The sequence below is a fragment of the Amblyraja radiata genome, chromosome 14, assembly GCF_010909765.2.
Source record: "Amblyraja radiata isolate CabotCenter1 chromosome 14, sAmbRad1.1.pri, whole genome shotgun sequence".
Classification (NCBI taxonomy): Eukaryota; Metazoa; Chordata; class Chondrichthyes; order Rajiformes; family Rajidae; genus Amblyraja; species Amblyraja radiata.
This window is the reverse complement of record NC_045969.1, coordinates 20993734-21016685: the sequence shown is the minus strand read 5'-3', so window position 1 is coordinate 21016685 and position 22952 is coordinate 20993734. Positions and strand designations below refer to the sequence as shown.

At 39.7% G+C, this 22952-nt stretch overlaps 1 protein-coding gene across 5 annotated transcripts in view; it reads right to left on the bottom strand.

Moving 5' to 3' along the window:
- Nucleotides 1-22952, bottom strand: part of nhs (NHS actin remodeling regulator) — a 350753-nt gene that overhangs the window by 59806 nt on the left and 267995 nt on the right. For all 5 annotated transcript variants that reach the window (XM_033032741.1, XM_033032736.1, XM_033032737.1 and 2 more), the window contains exon 2: nt 2717-2869. In XM_033032741.1, coding sequence (XP_032888632.1) covers nt 2717-2869 — 153 coding nt within the window. The remainder of the gene's footprint in view (nt 1-2716; nt 2870-22952) is intronic.

The window sequence follows — 22952 nt, the reverse complement described above, 5'->3', positions numbered from 1 at the left end:
TTTTGTTTCCTAGTATTATTACTTTGTTACAGCCTTTTTTTAAATGTCTAATAACTTTTAAAACATGGTATGGTTGACTTTAAATGGTGTGAATGTTTTGCAATGTGTGTGAATGTGGACTACATATTGTTGTTAATGTAGAAAATGCAGTTGGTGAACATAGATATCAAAAGACATCTTTTCACTAAAATTATCATCAGTTACTTCATCACAAATTTTGCAATTTTCAACGACATGCTCTTTTTAGATTATTTTCAAACTCAGCTAAATACAACCATGACCTGCCCCTGAATCCAATGGCACACATATTTAGAAGAGATCCTGGAAGTTGGACTTTACAACAGATGTAAAGAAGATATTCTATACTGCATCTGCCATGTAATCCACACCCATATTTTGAAATTTATCTTTACTCTGCTGCCATTTTGCATGAATGGATACAATAATTCAAATATTCACATAATTTTTTAGAAATATGAAAAATGGTTGATCGTGATACACATTATCATTGGTGTTAAGCTATCTGCCGCCTTTGTTCTCCCCTTTCAATTGTTTATCTGTTAAGTGATGGTGTCCCTCTGTAAAAAATCACCTAATTTGCCTGTGATGCTGTATTAAGGAAAATGTTCAAATCTCCAAAATAATTACAGAACATTTCTACTTTACAGACTCAACCTCACTGTAATGGAATATGAAGTACATCTAGTTTTTGGCTGTATATGTTTCCCAGATATGACCAGACTTTGCTGAACTAAGGGAAATCCCACCACGAACAGAATTAACTGCAATGATAAAGTGCTTTAGCCCAAATCAAAGGGCCGAGGGACAGATAAAATGTCAACTGGCAATAGGGATGGGCTTCTGTTTTACTTGACCTTGCACTTGTTAATCTGCATGATGCGAAATGTATATCAGTGAGAGCTGTGAAGTTTACCGACATTACAACTTGATTTATAACAACCAACTGCTTTCTATGCAAGATTCCTTTCTGTCAGAACACACTGTACAGCTAAGAGTAATGGTGACTGGCAGATTCAATAGTTTCAGTGAAAAAAACTAGTTACAAATCCAATTCAGACTGATGGGAAGGACCTTTGATTTTGTTTGAAGATGTAAAATTCATGCACTGAGTTGGTGGTCTAGTTTATATATCTCCAATTTTCTTCAGAATAAATAAGTCAGGAGAGAAGCAAAATTAACATATCCCCGTGGGATTAAAAGCTTTAATATTCACAGTCACACTGCAACTTAGTTTAATATTAGTTGGAACAAATTAGGAATCTGACCTCATGGAGTCATGAGGCAGTGGGTATTAGAAGTAAAAATGACCCTCTATACGGTTGGAGCAAAACCATTTTATCAGGAGAGAAATCAGCTTAACTGAAGGTCAGAACACACATTAGGAATGCTTCTCTTGGGACTATCGCTGGTTGTACAAGTGAGGTAAAACTATTTCATGACTTAATGTGTAAAAAAATACACCACAAAGTGTTCTTAAAAAGGGAAACACTTAATATTGCCAAGAACTTGCCATGAACATAGTATGGCAAATTCATGTTCCAAATTCATAGCTCATGCCAAGAAACTCTACTGGTAATAACTAAGTTTGGAGTTGTTCCTATATTTTGTTCATGGGTTGCCTACAGCAGTGCATTAATGATGAAAACCGCCTGATAAAATTCTGTTTATATTGAACTAAGCATTATTTATATTGACCTAGGCATTGATGAATTGTCTTACATCTCTTAAATACTGAGCATTGGAAGGTAATCTGATAGCAGGAAATCAGTCCTAAAATTGGTTTACAGACTAAGAAATTAATTTACACTACTTAAACATTAAATTGCTGTTCACATATGGGCAAATACAAACATACATTTTCTATCATGATCTCATGCCAATAAAAGTCACATAAAATCCTTCTCAATATCTGAACACCGTAGCTTTACACCTTGTCCTTACTTCTCTTATATATCAGATGTTCGCCATTGAGGGCATCACAGCATAGCAAGCATTAGTAACACTGTTAAGTGCAGCCAAAGTCTCTTAAAGGGTAGGAATGGAGGTTTGCATTATGTCTAAGTGATTGCGAATATTGTAAAGACTGAGAAGGCAAACTGGAAGGCATTTGTGTTGTAAGTAGAGCCTTTGTTTCTCTGCTGAAGCCTTGAATGTGCTGGTAAAACAGGCGAGGACTGTTCTTTCATTGAGGAAGCAAAAGAAATGTCAAGACAAGATTCCAAAAATGTTGGGCACTGGTTTCAGAGCAAACCAATAGAACAAGCCCTGGAACTGGATATAAATTTGTAGATGTCACCAAAGGTATTAGACTCTCAAATTTCTCTTACTTTTTCTTTAATCCTGCAACATCTGGAACCTGCAACATCTTTCATCCTGCAACATCTGGTAGTTCTAATGTTAATTCCCCAGGTGTCTGATCTGGAGACCTTAAAACACAGAAAGGGCTACTGTGCATGTCAAACCGTAACCATATAAAATTAACCCCCCACCCCCTCCCCCCCCGAAACAATTAATTCAATATCATTCCAAATATGATCCTTCAAGCTCACATAATTGTCAATGTGATAAATCCAGATAGTCATATTTTCACAGCCACCTAACGTTAAAATAGAGATCCTGAGCATAACATGAATTAACTGAATGAACGCTACACTTCCTTTAAATTCCATAAGTACTTGTACATTTTCTTGTTTACCTTTATGCAGGGACTGTAGTTTCTGGATGGCAAATTGATGAAGTTCCTCTATACATGGTGGCCTGGTCGACGGATGAAGTAAATCTTTCTGCTGATGCCATGGAATTTGGAAATGGACTGTTAGTTTACTCTCCCTGTCCAGGTCCGACACCGCTGTAATACAGAAACACAAAGTAAGCATTCCTGCTGCATCACCATTATAATAACACAACCAACATCAAAAAATAACTGGAGACACTAGGAACTTCAAATGCTGGTTTACCCAAAGAAACACGCAAAAGTGCTTTAATTATAATGTTCCTTTAATTACAGATTACAGTGCAATAGAACAATGTATGTATTCTTCCATCAAAGTAAGATTTTGCCATAAACCAATAATAATGTCTTTATCATGTGCTTTCATGGAAAGTAGAGAAATGTAACTTAAACAACTATTAGCATCAAGGGAGCAATTGTAAATTTACAGACCGTTAAATGTTCAACCACTAGCTTACAATACCTGTCCCAAAATAATTCTTTGCCCATCAATTTGCACATATTCCATAACTACCCCATGCTCCAGCATCTCAGCAAAGAATCAGCTGAACTGCCCCCTATTAACAGTGGGAATGCAAAAACGTCAGAAGAAATTTTTTAAAGTATTTTTATTTTGAACCACTTTATACAAGTAAAAAACAGACCCTTGCAGATTACAGAGCAGTAAATCCGCTGATGAGTCTCCTTGATTACTTAAATTAGTAAAGCATCATAAATTAGGACTAAGCCACCAATTTCTACTTTTAATCTCTGGTCTGTGCTATTTTAAATTAAAACGCTGTTAGCTGTGATTCAGGTGATATTCTCACTTCTTACTTGGGCCATTTATGTGATTGGTCCCACAGCCTGTAAATACTGTATTGGACATGGCCACTTTATTGTACCATAGGTACTTGGCATCAATGGAGTTAAATCTGACTGGTACCTTCAGAAGGAGGAAGGAAACGGTTTTATGTGATCCTATGTATGTACATGGCTTTGGCTAAGATACTAGTTTCAACGAAAGGAAGCTAACAACATGTCAATTTTGGCAGTTGACAATTCAAACAAAACTAAAAACAATGCTCGTTCCTTTATTTTTCTTCTCCTTGGCAAGAAAGATGCAACGGATCTCAATGTGTTGATAGATCAATGGGGGAACTGGCCCAGTGAACAACAGCTTCATCTGACAGAATGCATTGTATTTTTGTTGGCCAGATCCTAATGCAGTTTCCATTATCATATCATCCTTCATGTGTGCACCACCATATCAGGCAATATAGCAACTTATTAGCATATAGTAACTGTGATATCCAATTAGTCCTGCCTCCTTGCTCTTACATCACAGTTGCCCAATTTTCTTCACTTTCAGTATTTTCAAAATTACAAGCTTCCTGAATCCTTTCAGGCAAAGCATTCTTAATCACTTCATAAAATAATTCTTCTCGCTCCCCTTTTGTTATAGGGTTATCCTTCAGCCATTGTATTAATGCTGACTATCATGTCCATCTATATTAATCCCACTTGCCTGCATTATTTCCATATCCCTTATTCAACTATTTTTGCAAATGCCTCTAAGATGTTTTTACCGGTCCTGCCTCCTCCACCTCCTCTGGTAGCTCACTCCAAATATCAACTACATGGCATATGAAAGATTTATACTACAGATTCCCTTTAAATCTCCTCCCTGACACCTTAACCCCATGCCCTCTCAGTTTTAGATACTCCTATCATGGGAAACTGACTGTATCTACGCCTCTCATAATGTTACATTCTTCTATCATGTCATGTCTCAAATTATTTTTCCACAAGGAAAACAGATTCAATTCATCCAATCTATCCTTATAACTCAAGCCCTCCAATCCAGGCAAAATCCTTGTGAATCTTCTCTTTACCCTTTCTTGCTAAATTAAATATTTTCCCTAATGTGGCGACCAGTATTGCGCATAATATTCCCAAATGCAGCCTTACAGAGGTTTACATCTGCAACATGATATCCCGATTCTTGTGTTCAATGTCTTAGACAATAAAGACAAGCAAGTCATATCCCTTTTCATCACCCTGTCTATCTGTGTTTCTATTTTCAGGGAACTATAATCATGTACTCCTTGGTCCCTTTGTATATCTATATTCCCTGAGGCCTTGTCATTCATTGCATATGTCCTGCCCTGGTATAACTTCTCAAAATTCTTCACTTTGCACTTGTCCGAGTTTAATTCAATTTTGAAATATTTCACACACACTGAAATATTTTTCAGGCCATCAGCATAATCAAGGATGAGTCTCACCCCGGACACTCCCTATTCTCCCCCCTCCCATCAGGCAAGAGGTACAGAAGTGTGAAAATGCAAACCTCCAGATTCAGGGACAGTTTCTTTCCAGCTGTTATAGGGCAACTGAACCATCCTATACCTAACTACAGCGGTCCTGACCTACCATCTACTTCATTGGAGACCCTTGGACTCTCTTTAATCGGACTTTACTGAACTTTATCTTGCACTAAACGTTATTCCACTTATTCTGTATCTGTACACTGTGGATTACTTGATTGTAATCATGTATAGTCTTTCCACTCACTGTACAGCCTGTAACAAAAGTGCTTTTTCACTGTACCTCAGTACAAGTGACAATAAACTAAACTAAAAAAGAACTGAACGAGGAAATAGTAGAAATGTATTCTCCTCCTGCAAATAAGTCAACTGCCAGGTCACAGTTTAAAATCATTGGCAAAACTTTGAGGATAGATGAGAATTTTCATATTTCTCAAGAGCTGGAACAAATCCTGAAAAGGTTTAGATGATTCCATAACCTATATTAAAAGGGAGTTTAAAGGTACCAGAGTATTAAAAAATTGCAATGTTATAGATAAAAAACAGAGGTATAGGACTAAGAACATCTATTCTTCGTTAAGATACAGCACAAGCATAGTGGGGTCAGTGATCTCCCTCTCCACTAAAGATGTCCACATGTTTGATACCTGATGGAAATGTACCAGATTTCACCACCTCACCCTCAGTCAGAGCAAACAAAATCAAATTCACACATTCCAAATCTATTTTTGCAGCAATTTTTGGTAATGTTCAAATGGCAAAGTCATGTTCAGAAAGGTGGAAAGAGATTTGTAGTTTGCCTTAGCTAAATTACCTCGATCTTTACCTCAATACAATTTTTTTCAGCCTTTCTTAAATTGAAATACTTGGGTTCCTGATCTCTCTGCCATATTAGATTCAGTTTATCATTATTTACTCCTTGAAAAGCTTTTCTTATTTTGAGCAAAACATCACCTACTCCTTTTCTCTAGAGATGCTGCCTGACCCGCAGGGTTACTCCAGTATTTTGTGCGTATCTTCAGAACAAGGGCAGACTTTGATGTAAAACTAATTATTAATTCTAGACCAGAGGAAATTGTGGAAAACTACGGGAAGATACCCATTTTAAAAGTACGTTCGCTGTAAATAGAAAAGATTTGAAAATGGAAAGCAGAATGGTATAAAGTTATAAGTTGTGTGGATTCCCATTTAAAAGGAAACAACAAGCACATTCGACATACATGAAATTGGAGTGAACTGGCACTTGAGCATGCTAATTTGTGTGGTCCCATTGACTGCAAATGGAGCCGTGGAACATCTACTTTCTCAATCAATCAAGTCCAATCAAAACACTAAATGAAATGTATAAAACCACAGTGGTAAACATCTGGAATTATGATGATGTAAATTTTGCAGTCGTAATAATGACAAAGCTGCTGATGCTCACTATAATTATAGTGCAAAGTTGACAGTATTTTCTGGAAGACATCAATGAACAGTTAAAAACTGAAGTACAGAAATGGGTGCCAGTGATTCCTCACTACTGCCAAGCTACATAGGTCTGCAGTCCTCTCCAAAGTTACTCTCCAAAATCAGTGTATGTATCAGAATGTATTCTCACTATAAAATACTCCAACAATATCACATTTTTGTGCCATAAATTCAGAATGAGATTTTGATTGCATCTAAACCATAATTGTGACTTTGCAACATCTGGGTCTAAAAACCTAATTTTGTATGTGTGGATTGTATCATCCTCAGGTAAATATTTCAAAATGCAAGTGATGTTGAGCAATAAAGGAAGCAATTATTATGAAGTCTGTTGATCATATTTTAGTTTCTATCTTACTGGCAAACATATGTTCTAATCATTATTTTGTTATCTGTAAAATGTTTAAAACTTTAATTAAAAAAAACACTTGATAATAACCATGCATGGGTTTCATTGTCAGCTTTTTTGAGCTTAGCAGTAAGTGATGTCATTTTTCTACTTGCGGCAGAATCTGGCCTGATGGATACGTTTTAAATAAGGACCCTTCATTAGAGTGGATAAATGGACTGGATTGTTCTGACACTTCTGATGGAAATACCCATCTGTAACATTAAACCTATACATATTAATCTTTTCAGACTATGCATGTCATAAAATGTCCTTAGCACTTGTATAAAAGCATTACGTTACCACAGCAAAACTGCCTAGTCAAATTGTTAGAACATCAAATGTTATCTAGAAATTATTAACATTATAACCCAGTATGGAAATAACACATAGCAAAAATCAGCACAATGTGCAAGAATTTCTAGGCTTCTTACTTCAGTATTGTCTGATTTCTGGCACGTATTTTTTCTTTAAATTCAAGATCATGTTGATACGTATAATTTAGGTGTAGGTTTAGATTTATTATTGTCGTGTGTACCGAAGTACAGTGAAAAGCTTTCTCCAAACAGATCAGATATACTATCAAATCAAACTCACATACGATAGAGCAAAGAGGAAGATACATAGAGTGCAGAATATCGTTCTCAACATTGTAGCTCATCAGCGCAGAGCTAATCAATTTCAGACAATTGGTAAAACCACAGATTGAATCAATTTCCTGCTAATAATTAATTATCCATTTAGATTGGTAAATTAATTCGCAGGTGTTGCCATTTGAGACCTACTAATATGTCCTATGGATGATTGGTGTTAAAGAAGGGTGCTTCATTGGTCTTAATTTTTCTTGCCATTACACCAAAAGATCAAGATTACCCAAACCTCAGTAATTGAACTGTTGTATACAGATAATGCTTATGTTTGCAAATGAGATCTAATACATCGCAACAATTTCATTGAAGCATACGAGACAATGTTTTTTTTATTCAACATCCATGAGGTACAAGGCCTCAATCACCCTAATACGGCCGCATCACACTGCCCTTCAATAATAAAGGTTCATGCTGAGTCTCTGGAGAACATAGACCATTTTACAAATCTTTTGAGATGCCCATTTCAAGCGCCAACACAGCCGTTGGTTGATTGAGTAAAAGGGTGTTTGTAGATTAAGTCCTTAGACGTGACAGCATGATCTTTGATTTCCTATATGCTCAGTCATGGACTACCTAAAGAAGGCATGTTAAGGCACCGGAAGAATAACAATAGACACTGTCTCCACAAAGTCCAAATTCACTGAACCAATGGCCAGGTCCTCTCCCAAAGCAACATTCCCAGTACTGAAGCCCTGCTTGCAGTTGGCCATGTTGGTAAGGTCAAATCAAACTCCCAAAACAGTCCCTTTGTTCTGATCACTATTATGAGAAAAGGAAAAGATGCTTTGAAAAAACGCTATATTCCCTCTGATTCTTGGGTATCTCTGGCCTATGTTCACTCAAAGTGGAGATGGAGCATTTGTAATGATACTGAGAATCTTAAGGCCATGGATCAGGAGCACACTAAAAGATTGCAATACATAAGGACCATCTCTCAAATTACCTACCTACCTATCAGTTGGACACCACCTGCCTCGCTTGCACCCCACATTGGCCTCATTCGCTACCTAAGACGCACAGAACTGGAGTGGACGATAAGTTGCCTTTGATCCAGAGAGAATGTTTTGTTTTCCTCTGTCTTGAAAATTATCTGACTGGGAATCAGCTTGAATGTGCCACTCATTATGCTGCTATTTTAATAACAACTCAGTCCTTAATGTAGTCTCAAAAGAGAGTGGAGTTTTAAGCACAAATTATCTCAATTGCCAATTTGTCTTTCCATTAACTTTTTAAACCCAAACCTGAAAGGCCAGCAATGCTATAAAACTGACAATCTCTTTAGAATGGCATAATTAACATTATGTTGTTTCCATCAACTGTACTTGTTTGTGGGTCCTCTAGGAACTCCAGAAATTAAGCTCTTTTAGTTAGGCATATGGATAATGACAGGTTCATTTGTGAGTATAATTTGTTTTAAGTTTACTGCTTCTGGCACACTAATAAGACTACTTTCACAAGCTTTTACGGAATAAACTGAATTAAAAAACTACAGGAGAGGAAAAATATTGATAATAGTACTAACAGTAACGAACATATAGAACATAGCATTATGTCATCTATGCTGACTTCTGACCTAAGCATTGGAACTCAGAATAGAGCAGCTGTATTCTGCATATGCCCTTAATGGTTTGAATATATCAGTGGTATTCAGAGTATGACGGTAATATTCTGAGTACAGCAGCCATATTCATAATACAGCAATAGTTACCAAGTTCCGAATATTGTATTAAATACAGAGCACTATTGTGGCATTCATATTATAACAGTGCAATTCATAATATAACAATGGATTTCATTTTATAATAGTAGAATCGAAAATATAATTGTTGTAATAATAGAGCACAGGATATAACAGTTAAACATTGAATTCCAAAGATTGGTATCAGGATAATTATCTTACTGTTATATAAAAAAATGGAATTGGAAAAAGGGAGTACAGTATCAGTGCTTTTTCAGTTGATGTAAACAAGGCCTGCATTTATTGCCCACATACCACGGCCCATGAGAAGTTGGTGCTGAACAGCTGTGTTGAACTACAGTCCACCTGGTGAAGCTATTCCCTCAGTGCTGCTGTTTCGCATGTTCCAATATTCAGATTTGGGACTGGTGACATATTTCCAATCAGGAATAGTGTATGAATTAGGGGTGAATCTGTAGGAGAATCTTGAGTCCTGCTAAAAAGCCTAAGCAAATTACAGATGGAGTTGCAATTGCAAATTGCAGATGCTATACACTATAGCCATGTTGCACTGGTGATAGAAGAAGGCAATAGTTAGGGGCATCAATCGTGCTGGTTGCTTTCTCCTGGAAGGTGCCAAGCTACTTATATGTTGTGGAGTTATACTTATCCAATTATGTGGGCATTATTTTTTGCTTCGCAGATAGCGGAAAGACTCTGCAGGTGATTTATTCATTGCAAAATATTCAGCCCTTAACTACCTTTTATGGCCATAGTATTTACATGAATTAACTAGTTTAGTTTTCGTTCAATAGATCACAAGGCATTTTCCAACTAGAATGAGCCTTTGTGCTATGGGAAGATGATTAGACTGCCTTCTTGAAGAGGGCAGTTCTGTTGTGTGTTAACACTCATCAGTCCAAGCCCGAATATTGTCCATGTCTTGTATGTGGGCAGAGATAACCTCATCATCTGAGAAGTTGTGACAAGAACTAAACACTGTGCAATCACAGCAAATATCCTCTCCCCTGACATTATGATGGAATGAGGATTAATGAAAGTGCTGAAGATGGTGGGATAGGGCCATGCCCTGAGAAACTCTTCCATCAACCTCTAGGGGATGGGAGGATTGGCACCCAACATTTTTACCAGTGTGTGTGCGCATTACTCTTGTGCCTATCTTCTTTCAGACAGTTATGAATTGCAGGTGAATCAAGAGGTTGCAACTATCAATTAGTGAAGGTGAAACTGTAGTGGCACTTAATTTAATATTACCAGTCGCTAGTTCAGACAATGACATTTGCAGAGGTTAGTTTAACTGCATGGATTTGCAAATGATGATATAAGTGGTTTGCAGCCAGGAGAAGGGGAAAGGATAATGCTGGAACCTGCACTCAAGAGTATGAGATCAAAAACCTTTGCTCCAGAGGTCCCAGATTTAGATTGGGATGGGGCAGTCAATGTGAGAATGTTAATGACTAGACACTGTAAAATTGTTGATGTGTTTGGTAAACTTGCCTTAAAGTTTGCATGCAATGTTGAGGTGGTGGGGGTGAATCTATTATTTAATACCACATGTACCTTCCCTAGCACCCTCTACATAAATATGGACATGCCACCCTGCCGAATTCAGCAAACTTGCTCCTGCCCTCCGCTGGCAATCACAACCTTCTTCCACCTTGGGATGCATTATGGCAGTGAGAGCCGGGAACTGGGCTTAAACTTTGATTCCCTACCAAAGCCCGGCTGAGATCTATTAATTAATTGTCACTGCTCCTGGGGGTTTCCTGGCCAGAGATAAGGACTTCATCTTGAGTATGATCCATTCTGCCAAAATGCTATCCTTTCAAAATTGAAAGAAGTCATTAAGCCAAAAGAGGCTGTTATTAATGTACCATCTGTCGCAACAGCTTTACAGCTGATTAATTACATTAGTAATGGCAGTTACGGTTGTAATGAATGCAACACTGCAGCTGATATGTACACTGCAAGTTCCACAGAATGCAAAATAAATGACAGATCCCTGGACAAAATAAATGACAGATCCCTTGACAAAATAAATGACAGATCCCTTGGCTGAGGGATAATATTGGCCCAGGACTCGAAGAATTAACTTTCCCCAAACAGGTGGAAATATTGCGTACTAGGAAATTATAATCCTTAAAGAAACGGAGATCAAAAAGTATCAAAACAACTGAACCAGCTTATAGAATAAAAGAATTGCAGATGCTGGTTAATACACAAAAGGATACAAAGTGCTGGAGTAACTCAGCAGGTCAGGCAGCATGTCTGGAGAACATGGATCGGTGACCTTTCGGGAGAAGACCTTTAAACCGAAATGTCATCTATCCATGTTCTCCAGACATGCTGCCTGACCTGCTGAGTTACTCCAGCACTTGATATCCTTTGTGAACCTTATAAATGAGCTTGTGATCCACCCAGGTCATGGGGAGAATGTACTGTAAAAACTCCATACAGGCAGCACCTGTAGTCAGGATTGAAACCGGGTCTCTTGTGCTGTAAGGCAGCAACTCTACCGCTGCACCACCGAGTCTCTCATCTACAGGGCACATATCTGGAATGTGTTACATTATCTCAATTTGCCTGGATGAGTGCCTACTAACAGACATAAACCAGCGAGTAGGAATAAATGGGGGATTTTCAGATTGGGAGGCTGAGAGTCGTGGGTGCTGCAGGAATCAGTGCTAAGGCGTAGCTGTTCACAAGCCAAAAGAATGCTTTGTACGTGGTGTCCTAGTGCGACTCGTTCTTGATTCGCAGTGCAAGGTATAAATGGAGTCTATTGGAGGGAGGTTGGTTAGTGTGATGGTCTGGGCTGCATCCACAAATCATTATATAAAATGTACCTGCTTATGGATTTTAGAGAGTTATGACCGGCAGGGCAGCAAAGCTCGGGTTGGAAGGCTGGATTTTTCAACCAGTGATGTGCTCAACCAAATGACTTCCATCCAATCATATATTTTTTATGATTCATTTCTTAGATTCCTCATCACAAATGCACTAATAATTGAAAACATTTTGCCTTGCAATACAATATATCTATGCAGACTATCAGCATGTGTCACTTTCTTAGTTAAAATATTAGTTTAGAAAGCTGCTGTTTAGGATTCCTGCAGGTTTCTGAAATCCAGGAGAATGGGGAGAGGCTGATCACAATATCTGTGAACACACACAGTGCTGTGGTGAAAGGAATTCTTATCTCTGGATTTTGTACACCTTACTATAAATGGCATTGTGGCTGAGTCCAATCCTGAAGAAAATGAGATTCTTTGCCAATGCACAGAATGGAACCATGTCTGAAAGTTTATTTCCATTGGTGCAGGAGTCTTGAAGTAGAAGCACCAAGATAATTGACTGAAAAGGCAAAAACAACCAAGTACTTAAATAAACCAGGAAACTAGAAACAATCTTAATTAATTAACATTAATTAAGCACTTAATTTAAACTGAAACTGAATGTTGTTCTAATCTTTAATAATCTAATTTACCCTAATCTATAATAATCTTACCATTACAAACTAAAGTATAACCGTTTATAACATAATTCAGCATAAAACGAGGTAACTGAAAACCTCCATTAGCACCAATGCACTGTAAAAGAGTATATTAGTTTCCTGACCAACAAGATGGAACCTGCGTAAAATTAGCATACCAATCCACATCTCGTTATTAGGGATTACACAGATTTCACACACTATGTACCACTTAAAAAGCTACTTCCTGGCAGAAAGTGGCAGAGCACTACAATTGAATGAAGTATTTTTGTGATTCTAGAAAATTAAGTTTTGATGTTTGAGTAACACATTGAAATTATGAATGAATACATTTTATTTCTACATGCTGAGTCATTTTCAGTGAGGTGTCTCTTTGCATTTGTCTCTAAAGTAGGATTCAAGGAGCCACTATTTTGTAAGAGATGATTTACGATAACAGAGGCTGCAATATAGAACTTCATCTGCGACTAATTTGCCTTGCAGCCAAGAAGCCGATTCCTGATGCAGCTCTTGATTTAGATCTAGTTTTACACGATCTGGCAATGCAGCAGTACAAAATCTTCTGTCAATTGGATTGCTACCCAAGCATCTGACAAACTGACAGCAGAAAACTCTAAGCACACACTTAAACAGGAAAAGAGCATTAAAAATGTTTGGTTTGTTAATTTAAGGAATGGGCAATGAGGTTAGTCATAGCCTAGAAATTTGATTTGCGATGCTGCATGATTGAAAATGAGTTGTTCCAATAGTGACCATTTCTAAATTGTTTCATGTGACTTTGAAAACGTAAGTTTGTGTTTAGTTTCGTGACATGAGTACGCGTCAAGTGAACAACTTCTAACTTCTAACTAACAACTTAACCCTCTAGCTGTCTCCTCCCACCCTCCCATCCGCCCGCCCTCGGGCTCCTCCTCCTCCTCCCCTTTTCCTTCTTTCTTTCCCCCACCCCCCATCAGTCTGAAGAAGGGTTTCGGCCCGAAACGTCGCCTATTTCCTTCGCTCCATAGATGCTGCTGCACCCGCTGAGTTTCCCCAGCAATTTTGTGTAACTTCTAACTAGAGTTGCACTTGAACATTTGACGTGACTTTCACCAGTGATGTCAATCACCATCCAACACCCATTTTCATGAACTGCTGGGGAAATAAGACTATATTGACCGGGGAGTGCCTCATTCCAGCATCCACCATTTTTATTACTGCTACTCCGGCATGTGATCCACAGAGGTGGGTCCTATTTCTTGCCTTCTATCCCTTGTGCCCAGCTTCTCTAAATTTCAACCCTAAAAAACAATCACAAGTCATAAAATGATCACCTCAGCCCTGACCCCAATTTCCCCAGGACCTAACCTCCCAATTATACCTGGCTGAAACCACAATAACCAATAAATCGATCATTACTAGTCCTGGTCCACCAAATTCCCCAAACCCACAACCTTCCTAATTCTCTGATTCTTCGATGACCAGAACAATCACCTCCCCCCCCTATTTTCATTTACCTCAAACTCTAGCTCACCAATTTTCCCAAATGGCCAAATTCCCTGATCAAATACCTAAACCCCAATCCCATTCCCCCAAAAGGTGCCAATCTGGTGATGGTATTTGAGGTAGTTTTTGCTTAGATTCCAACCGTTTTGTAGTCCAAACTTAATTAGGTCTCCTGCAAAAGTAAAATCAAGAAACTGGCTAACGTCCAATTTAAAGAGGCATTTGGATGATTTACACTCTGAAACGAGTAATAAAACAGGACCCGGGTGGTTCCTAAAATCAGACAATGCTGAGCATGACCTATAACTTGATAGTGAAGCATTTAGACAATTGGCATCAGCCTTTAGAGGTACACTCTCCTTGGCAGCCAAGTTGCCACATAGTATACAGTGGCTGCCGTAGTGGTGACAGAGGTTGAAGAAGAGAAGGAGACAGCTCTCATCTTCGCACAAAGGTATACAGAAGTTCTGATCATTGAGATGCAAACCAGCAAGTCCTGTGCACTAGATGTACCATAACACCCACCAAGCCCACCATAAGACAGCCTAACATGGGATGGCTAGTAATCTCTGTTAGCAATGATAATCCCTACAGAGTGGAGCAATGGTGACAGAAATCTGGAGAAACAGATGCTGGAATCTTCAAAACATAAAGTGCTGGAGGAACTCAACGGGTCAGGCAATATTTGTGGAGGAAGTTGACAGGCAGTGTTTCAGGTCAGGACTCTTCTTTAGTGGAGTGGGGGGAGATTGCGTGAAAAGAGTATAGAAGAGAGATCGAGCGACTGTCCATATGGTGCCAGCACAATAACCTGGCCCTCAACACCAGCAAAACCAAGGAACTGATTGTGGACTTTGGAAGGAGTAGGATGGGGACCCACAGTCCCGTTTATATCAACGGGTCGATGGTTGAAAGGGTCAAGAGCTTCAAATTCCTGGGCGTGTTCATCTCTGAAGATCTTTCCTGGTCCGAGAACACTGATGCTATTATTAAGAAAGCACATCAGCGCCACTACTTCCTGAGAAGTTAACAGAGAGTCGGTTTGTCAAGGAGGACTCTCTCTAACTTCTACGGGTGCACAGTAGAGAGCATGCTGACCGGTTGCATCGTGGCTTGGTTTGGCAACTTGAGCGCCCTGGAGAGGAAAAGACTACAAAAAGTAGTAAACACTGCCCAGTCCATCATTGGCTCTGACCTCCCTTCCATCGAGGGGATCTATCGCAGTCGCTGCCTCAAAAAGGCTGGCAGTATCATCAAGGACCCACACCATCCTGGCCACACATTCATCTCCCTGCTACCTTCAGGTAGAAGGTACAGGAGCCTGAAGACTGCAACAACCAGGTTCAGGAATAGCTACTTCCCCATAGCCATCAGGCTATTAAACTTGGCTCGGTCAAAACTCTGAACATTAATAGCCCATTATCTGTTATTTGCACTTTTTTATCAGTTTATTTATTCATGTGAGTATATTTATATAATGGTATATGAACACATATATCTGTTTTGTAGACAATGCCTACTATGTTCTGTTGTGCTGAAGCAAGCAAGAATTTCATTGTCCTATCAGGGACACATGACAATAAACTCTCTTGAATCTTGAATCTTGAAGAGAGGTGGGTGCTGGACAAAGCCTGGCAAGTGACTTTTGTAGATACTGGTGAGGGGGAGGATCGATTGGCAGATGGGTGGGGTAAGTAACAAAGGCTTGAGGTGAAAAGGAAACAAAGGACGTAGGTAAAAGAAAGGAGTCAAATGTAAAACTGGAAGGAGGGATATGGGTGGAAAGGAAAAGGGAGGGGATCGGAGGAGCACATGAAGGAGACGATAGGAGCAGGGTGGCTAGGGGGCGTTGGAGATGGTGGGAGAAATGTGTGACTACTGGGGTGCAGAGGGCCAGGGGACAGAGATGAGGGATTTAGTTGGACGGGGTGTTACTTTATATTAAAGAATTTAATGTTCATACTGTTGGTTTGTAAACTTCCCAAGCGGAATATGTTAGCAACCAGGATCTGTAGAGAATGGTGCATAAAACCCACTTAATCACAAGCTATCACTTTCTTCCATCCAGTACATCTGCATTGCATAAGGAATGCTAGAGGTATCATCAAGGATGCCTGCTACCCTGGCCATTCTCTTTTCTTTCTTCTACCTTTTGGGAGAAGATAGAGATGCTTGAAAGCTCAGATGTCCAAAGTTAAGAAATGCTTCTTTTCTACTATCAGATCCGAATCAATAATCTATTTATATCTATTTATTTATGCTCAGATGTCCAAAGTTAAGAAATGCTTCTTTTCTACTATCAGATCCGAATCAATAATCTATTTTATACTCCCACAGGTGCTGCCATGTAATCTTATTCTTAACTATGCCCAATCCAGTTATTTCATTATTGCACGATAATATTTTTTGTACTACTTTATATTGCACAAAAGGTTTTGCACATTCTGCTATTATGCATTTGTCAATGTATTTAGTTGTATCTATCATTATCATGTATTCTGTGTATATGAACTTCATGCAAACAAGGAAAAGCATTTCAAATTGTTGAAATAACTGATTGAAATACTGGACAAGACACTGGAAATATGAAGATGAAATGTAGCTGATGAACAGGTCACATCAGCATTATTAACTCAAGTGGTGATCTACTGAGTAAATTCCCTCACTGAAACAGTCGATAGGTAAGGAAGATTTATCTTTACACATTTGTAGCAGAAACATCAAACATAATTGCTGACCGCACAATATATTTCCACTGGAAAAGTTTGGAGGACAAAGCGCCATCGAGTAACTAAGTGAGTGCGTGTGTAAGTATTCATTCAAAATTTGTTAATTAGTGTGCCACCCAAAACAAACTGGAATAATCCTTTGATAAAATGTTGAGCTCCAATACACTGCTGATCAATTCCAGTTCTATGCACTGTTTAATTACTCAACACTTAGATACAACATTCAGCTGCATGCGCAATTACCATGAATCACAGAACCACTATTATGTATATCTTGGCCCCCAATTAGACTGCAATCAAAGTTGCCTCGTGCCCAAATTGAAGGGAAAGATGAATCCTCCATGTGCCAACCACTTTACACAAGCAGCTCCCCATTGGTGCTTAGCCTAATCAAGTTATTCTTTCTGTGAAGGTACACAAAATTGCTGGGGAAACTCAGCGGGTGCAGCAGCATCTATGGAGCAAAGGAAATAGGCGACGTTTCGGGCCGAAACCCTTCTTCAGTGATACTGCTTTCATTTTCAATGTCCTTCATTGTCATGATGAGCTTTACCAACAGCCAAGCAGCAACTAACTCTATGGACATAAATTGTAAGAACCATTGTAAGATTGGGTGGGCTGTGATGGGTTGGGCGGGCTGTGATGGGTTAAGAGGCTGTTTTTAAGGGGGGAATTTGATGACGGGGGTTTGTGAATGAGTGGTGATAATTATGAAACTAGAATGATGGAAGAAATTAGAGAACAAGACAAAAAAGAAATGCCTTTAATGGTAAAATCAAACTCCCGAAAAAATATTCTGTAGATAAATTCTAATGAAGAGTCCAATGGTTTTGTGCTATTATCAGATGCTAATGATTTTGCTGTGTGTTTCCAGAGTATTTTCTTGTACACTCTTAACAGCCAAAAAGCAAATTTCTCTTAATAATGCTTAAAGCAGTCTCTGTAAATGCAAGCCGTTGGCAGACTCAATTATAGTAAAATATGAGGCCACCCACCAGGTAGCGACCCCACCCCATCTTATTTTGTACTCAGGTGCTCCCTGGCATGGGTTGTGCTTGAATTACCCAGAACGTTTTTACAAAGAGTTTTCTGATGTTTAAAGTAGACTTTGTGTTATTAACAGGAAGTTACCTATCCTGCAAATCCTAATCCATTGATAGGTCTTCAAAACATTTCAACACATTTCACTCATTTTACTTCAAGGCATTATCGTAATGTAAAACAACATCTTTGATTTGGGTTTGTGGATTATACACACTGGAGAATTGGTGAATATTAAATATATACATGTCAAAAGAACCATGTGTGGGATCAGAAGTCATGGAACGGATTGAAAGGTTCAGAAGTCATGGAACGGATTGAAAGGTTCAGAAGTCATGGAACGGATTGAAAGGTTCAGTGATGAGCCTTCAAAGCTCTGCTAAATATTTCTCAAGGAATTAATTGTTGTCAACTGTGGTTCAGTTTGTACTCTTGCATCGAGAGTCAGGAATATCAAGACAATATTCAGGAAGTGCAGGAATATTAGAAGTGCCTCTTAAATATATGAGATCAGGATTTCCATGCACATGTTATGCAATGTGTAGATCTTGAATTTATAATGGACAGATTACATCATATCTGTCTATATGCTCCTTCTCCAGAAGCAGAGCTTCATTCTGCTGAATTCCCCAATATTTACACTGGTGAGATCACCTTGTTGTGATACATTTATGATAGTGTTTGAATGTTGCTGAAAGACAGGGATATTAAAAAAATAAATAATAATCTCTCAGTTTTTATAGTTGGAGCCTTTCAGGGTTATTTTGGGAGCAGGGAGCCAAGAGCAGGCCATGGTGGTGCAAGATAACTTGGGTCAGTATGGTAGGCTCTCTGCATCTGAATTGTATAAATACAGGTGAGCAGAGACTATGAACTGTAATTTGTAGGAAAGAACTGCATATACTGGATATACTGAATATTTAGCAGAGCTTTGATCTGGTATTTTGTTGGTTGACATGCTTGATCAATGGTATTTTATCATTAATGTTTTATTATTATTAATGTTTAGTGTTTTCTGAGTCATTCGTAACTGTCACTATGTCATGTTATTACTTGTGGGCGGAGCACCAAGGCAAATTCCTTGTATGTGAATACTTGGCCAATAAACTTACTTACTACTTACTTAAGGGCCTGCCCCACCAGCATGCGATAGCATGCGTCTAGCGCGCCCAAACATGGTCGCTTGAGGCGTACGGCCTCCCGGGACCGGTCCCACTTCGATGGTGTACGGAGGTGTACGGAGTTGTGCGGGGCTGGTCCCGACATCGCGCGGGGCTCCAAAATCTTGCACTGTTCTGAAAATTCCGCGCGCCAACGGCCTGTCGGCCTGCAGGCGCATTGAGGGCGTACGCAGTGTTTCGACGGGCGTATGCAGCGGCTTGACGTCATACGCAGTGTCTTGACGTCGTACGCAGCGTCTTGACGGCGTACGCCTAGTGTGTAGCGTTGCACGATGACGTCATCACCCGGCGTGCCGTTGCGCGATGACGTCACCGCCCGACGCCGTGCGACGTCCAAATTCAGTCGGCCCAGCTGATTGATGAGTTTGACGTAAATTACATCACGCGCGAACTTTGCGCGTACTTACCGCGTACTTAGCGCGTACTCCGCTTCCGTTTGGTCGCGCTAGACGCATGCAATCGCATGCTGGTGGGACAGGCCCTTTACTGTGCAGGTAGACACAAAATGCTGGAGTAACTCAGCGGGACTGCAGCATCTCTGGAGAGAAGGGATGGGTGAGACTTCGGGTCGAGACCCTTCTTCAGACTGAGGAACTGCAATTGTACTGTAATTTTGGATAGTGGAAGTGCATCAGTAAGATTCAGTTTATTCAGACAGGGTCAAGGAAAGAGCGTTCACATCACGGACCTGTTTTCACCAATCTTTCCACCACCTCGCACAAGAAGCACAAGAAAGACACCATTGTATGCAGATGCCGAGAAGTGTGTTCAGCTCTGCCTGAACAACTTCTAATCTTTTGTGTGGACTCGATAAGAATCAGTTTATTCAGACAATGGACTGCCTGCCCCCTCATGTAGGTGTAAAATATCCCATGCACTTGTTGAAAAATAGCAGGACACTGCTATCAGGTTATTACTCCCAGCACTTGTTCTTAACGCACCCAGAAATCACAATACCTGGTCATTTATTTATGCAAGTTATTTGCACCATCTTTATAGTACAAAAGTGAGCATGCTTCATGAAAAATATTTCATTGACCATGAGGCACACTTGGATCTCCGAGGTTGTAAATTAAACCATAGAAATACAAGTTACTACTTCAAGAGAGCAGAAAAGTACAGAGCAATTTCTTAGCATGGGGCAGATCGCACAATTCATCTTTTGTTTGAGGTAACTGCAGAATAATTGTTTTATGTGCTCTTGTATTAGTAAGAAGAATAATTCAAGAATTGATTTTTCTCTTTCCAATGCTCCTTATAATTGTAAGCAGCCATGATTGGACAAGTACAAGCTTAAAATTGCTGCCAAGTGTAGATGAAATGATTTCACTCTCAGTTTCATTTTCACCACACATGAATAAGGATATCATACACAAAAATCAATAGCTTTGTGTGAGAGAAAAATGAAAATATACAAACTGTGTTAAATAGAGAGATCAGTGTTTTCTATGTTCAATCTCGGTAGGAGAAAAGGGGTTAATTAAACAAAGGGAAAAGAGGAGGTGCGAAGGGAGGGTGCTTTTATCCTGCACTAGAACTAGTCAAGGGTGTTTTCTATTGAAGCATTTCACATGTTTCTCTAGTCATTCCCTCATACCTGTGCAATATTTTGTCAACAGCCAATGTTTTTGGTGGAATTATTAATGAAATGAGTATCTACTAAATTTCATTTCTTGTTTTCAACAAAAATTGATATCCTCTTCAATGATCAAATACAGCGCATTCAGAGGTAAAGTTACTTTTTAATTATGCTTCTGTATTAACGAATTCTTCACTTTACAAGACACAGAACATATTACCATTAGCTTTCAGCATATCCGTTGACAGTGGTTGAAACTGATTAGAGATTAAAACGTTTATGCATCCCCGAAATGGGATAATAAATCATGGCCAGATCACCATATAAGCATGGAGGTACTGATAGTATTGTCAGCACAGTAACAGCTGGATGGAATTATGAAGAGCAGCAGGAGACTAATTTAGGGTAAAACAACTTTTAGAGTGTGAACAGTTACAGAGAAGACCTCCAATTGGCTGTGATTTATTCCACATTCCACTTAATTCTATAACTTGTTCATTCCAACATTTAATTGCTCACTGCCAAATGGCACATCATTCCAAGTCAAATAACAGATCAGGAATCAAAAGGAAATGTTGTAGATAAAAAAAAGTTAATCCCATCTTTTGTTTAGATTGCAAATAGTGGTTGGATATTCCTGGAGGTTTTATCTCATACTTTTCCCTTAAAAATGCTATCATCCATAATCCCTTGTTGCAGCAATAGTCTCTCTCCAATGCCAATATTTATATTACCATTCAATAAATGTGGGAATGAAAAGTTTTTATTTTTCAAAATATCCCTTGATTTTTCTCCTGGATTCATTCTAGCAGAATTCTTGAGATTAATCTTCAGTTCTGAACATTCTATGGGAATCCCAGAGGGTAAGTTTAGGAACCATCTGTCACTCAGCAAGGACATTTAGAAACTAGTGTCATAATGAGTCTTATCCATGCTCTCCAGAGATGCTGCCTAGCCTGCTGTGTTATTCCAGCACTTTGGGTCTTTCTGTGTTTTAACCAGCATCTGCAGTTCTTTGTTTCTGCATTCTGTCATACGTGGACTTGCCTAATAAATAATGTTCCCAATTTACTCTCCCCAGCTCCTGCCAAATAATGCCACAAACTGCCTTCATCCAATTTAGTATCTTCCCCAATGTCCAGGCTTATGTTTATTTGCAGCTATCTTAAAACTTACGGAGGGTAGACAAAAATGCTGGAGAAACTCAGCGGGTGAGGCAGCATCTATGGAGCGAAGGAAATAGGCAATGTTTCGGGTCGAAACCCTTCTTCAGACTGATGTGAGGGTGGGGGGTGGGGGGGGGTGGGGGGAAGAAGAAAAGGAAGAGGTGGAGCCAATGGGCTGAGGGAGAGCTGAGAAGGGGAGGCAAAAGTAGGGACTACCTGAAATTAGAGAAGTCAATGTTCATACTCCTGGGGTGCAGGCTGCCAAGCGAAATATGAGATGCTGCTCCTCCAATTTATGGTGGTCCTCACTCTGGCCATGGAGGAGGCCCAGGACAGAAAGGTTGGATTCAGAATGGGAGGGGGAATTGAAGTGCTGAGCCACCGGGAGATCAGGTTGGTTATTGCGAACCGAGCGATCGCCAAGCCTACGCTGACATCTAGAGCAGCGGATGCAATAGATGAGGTTGTAGGAGGTGCAGGTGAACCTCTGCCGCACCTGGAACGACTGCTTGGGTCCTTCAATGGAGTCAAGGGGGGAGGTATAGCGACAAGTGTAACATTTCCTGCTGTTGTAAGGGAAAGTGCCCGGAGGGGGGGTGGTACGGGTGGGAAGGGCCGAATTGACCATGGAGTTACGGAGGGAGCGGTCTCTGCGGAAAGCAGACAGGGGAGGAGATGGGAAGAGGTGGCAAGTGGTGGGATCACGTTGGAGGTGGCGAAAATGTCGGAGGATTATTTGTTGTATGTGATGGCTGGTAGGGTGGAAGGTGAGGACAAGGGGGATTCTGCCCTTGTTATGAGTGGGAGGATGGGGAGTGAGAGCAGAGTCACAGGGTATAGAAGAGACCCTGGTGAGAGCCTCATCTATGTTAAAAGAGGGGAACCCCTGTTCCCTGAAGAATGAGGACATCTCCGATGCCCTGGTGTGGAACACCTCATTCTGGGTGTAGATGCGGAGTAGACGAAGTAATTGGGAGTAGGGGATGGAGTCCTTACAGGAAGCAGGATGG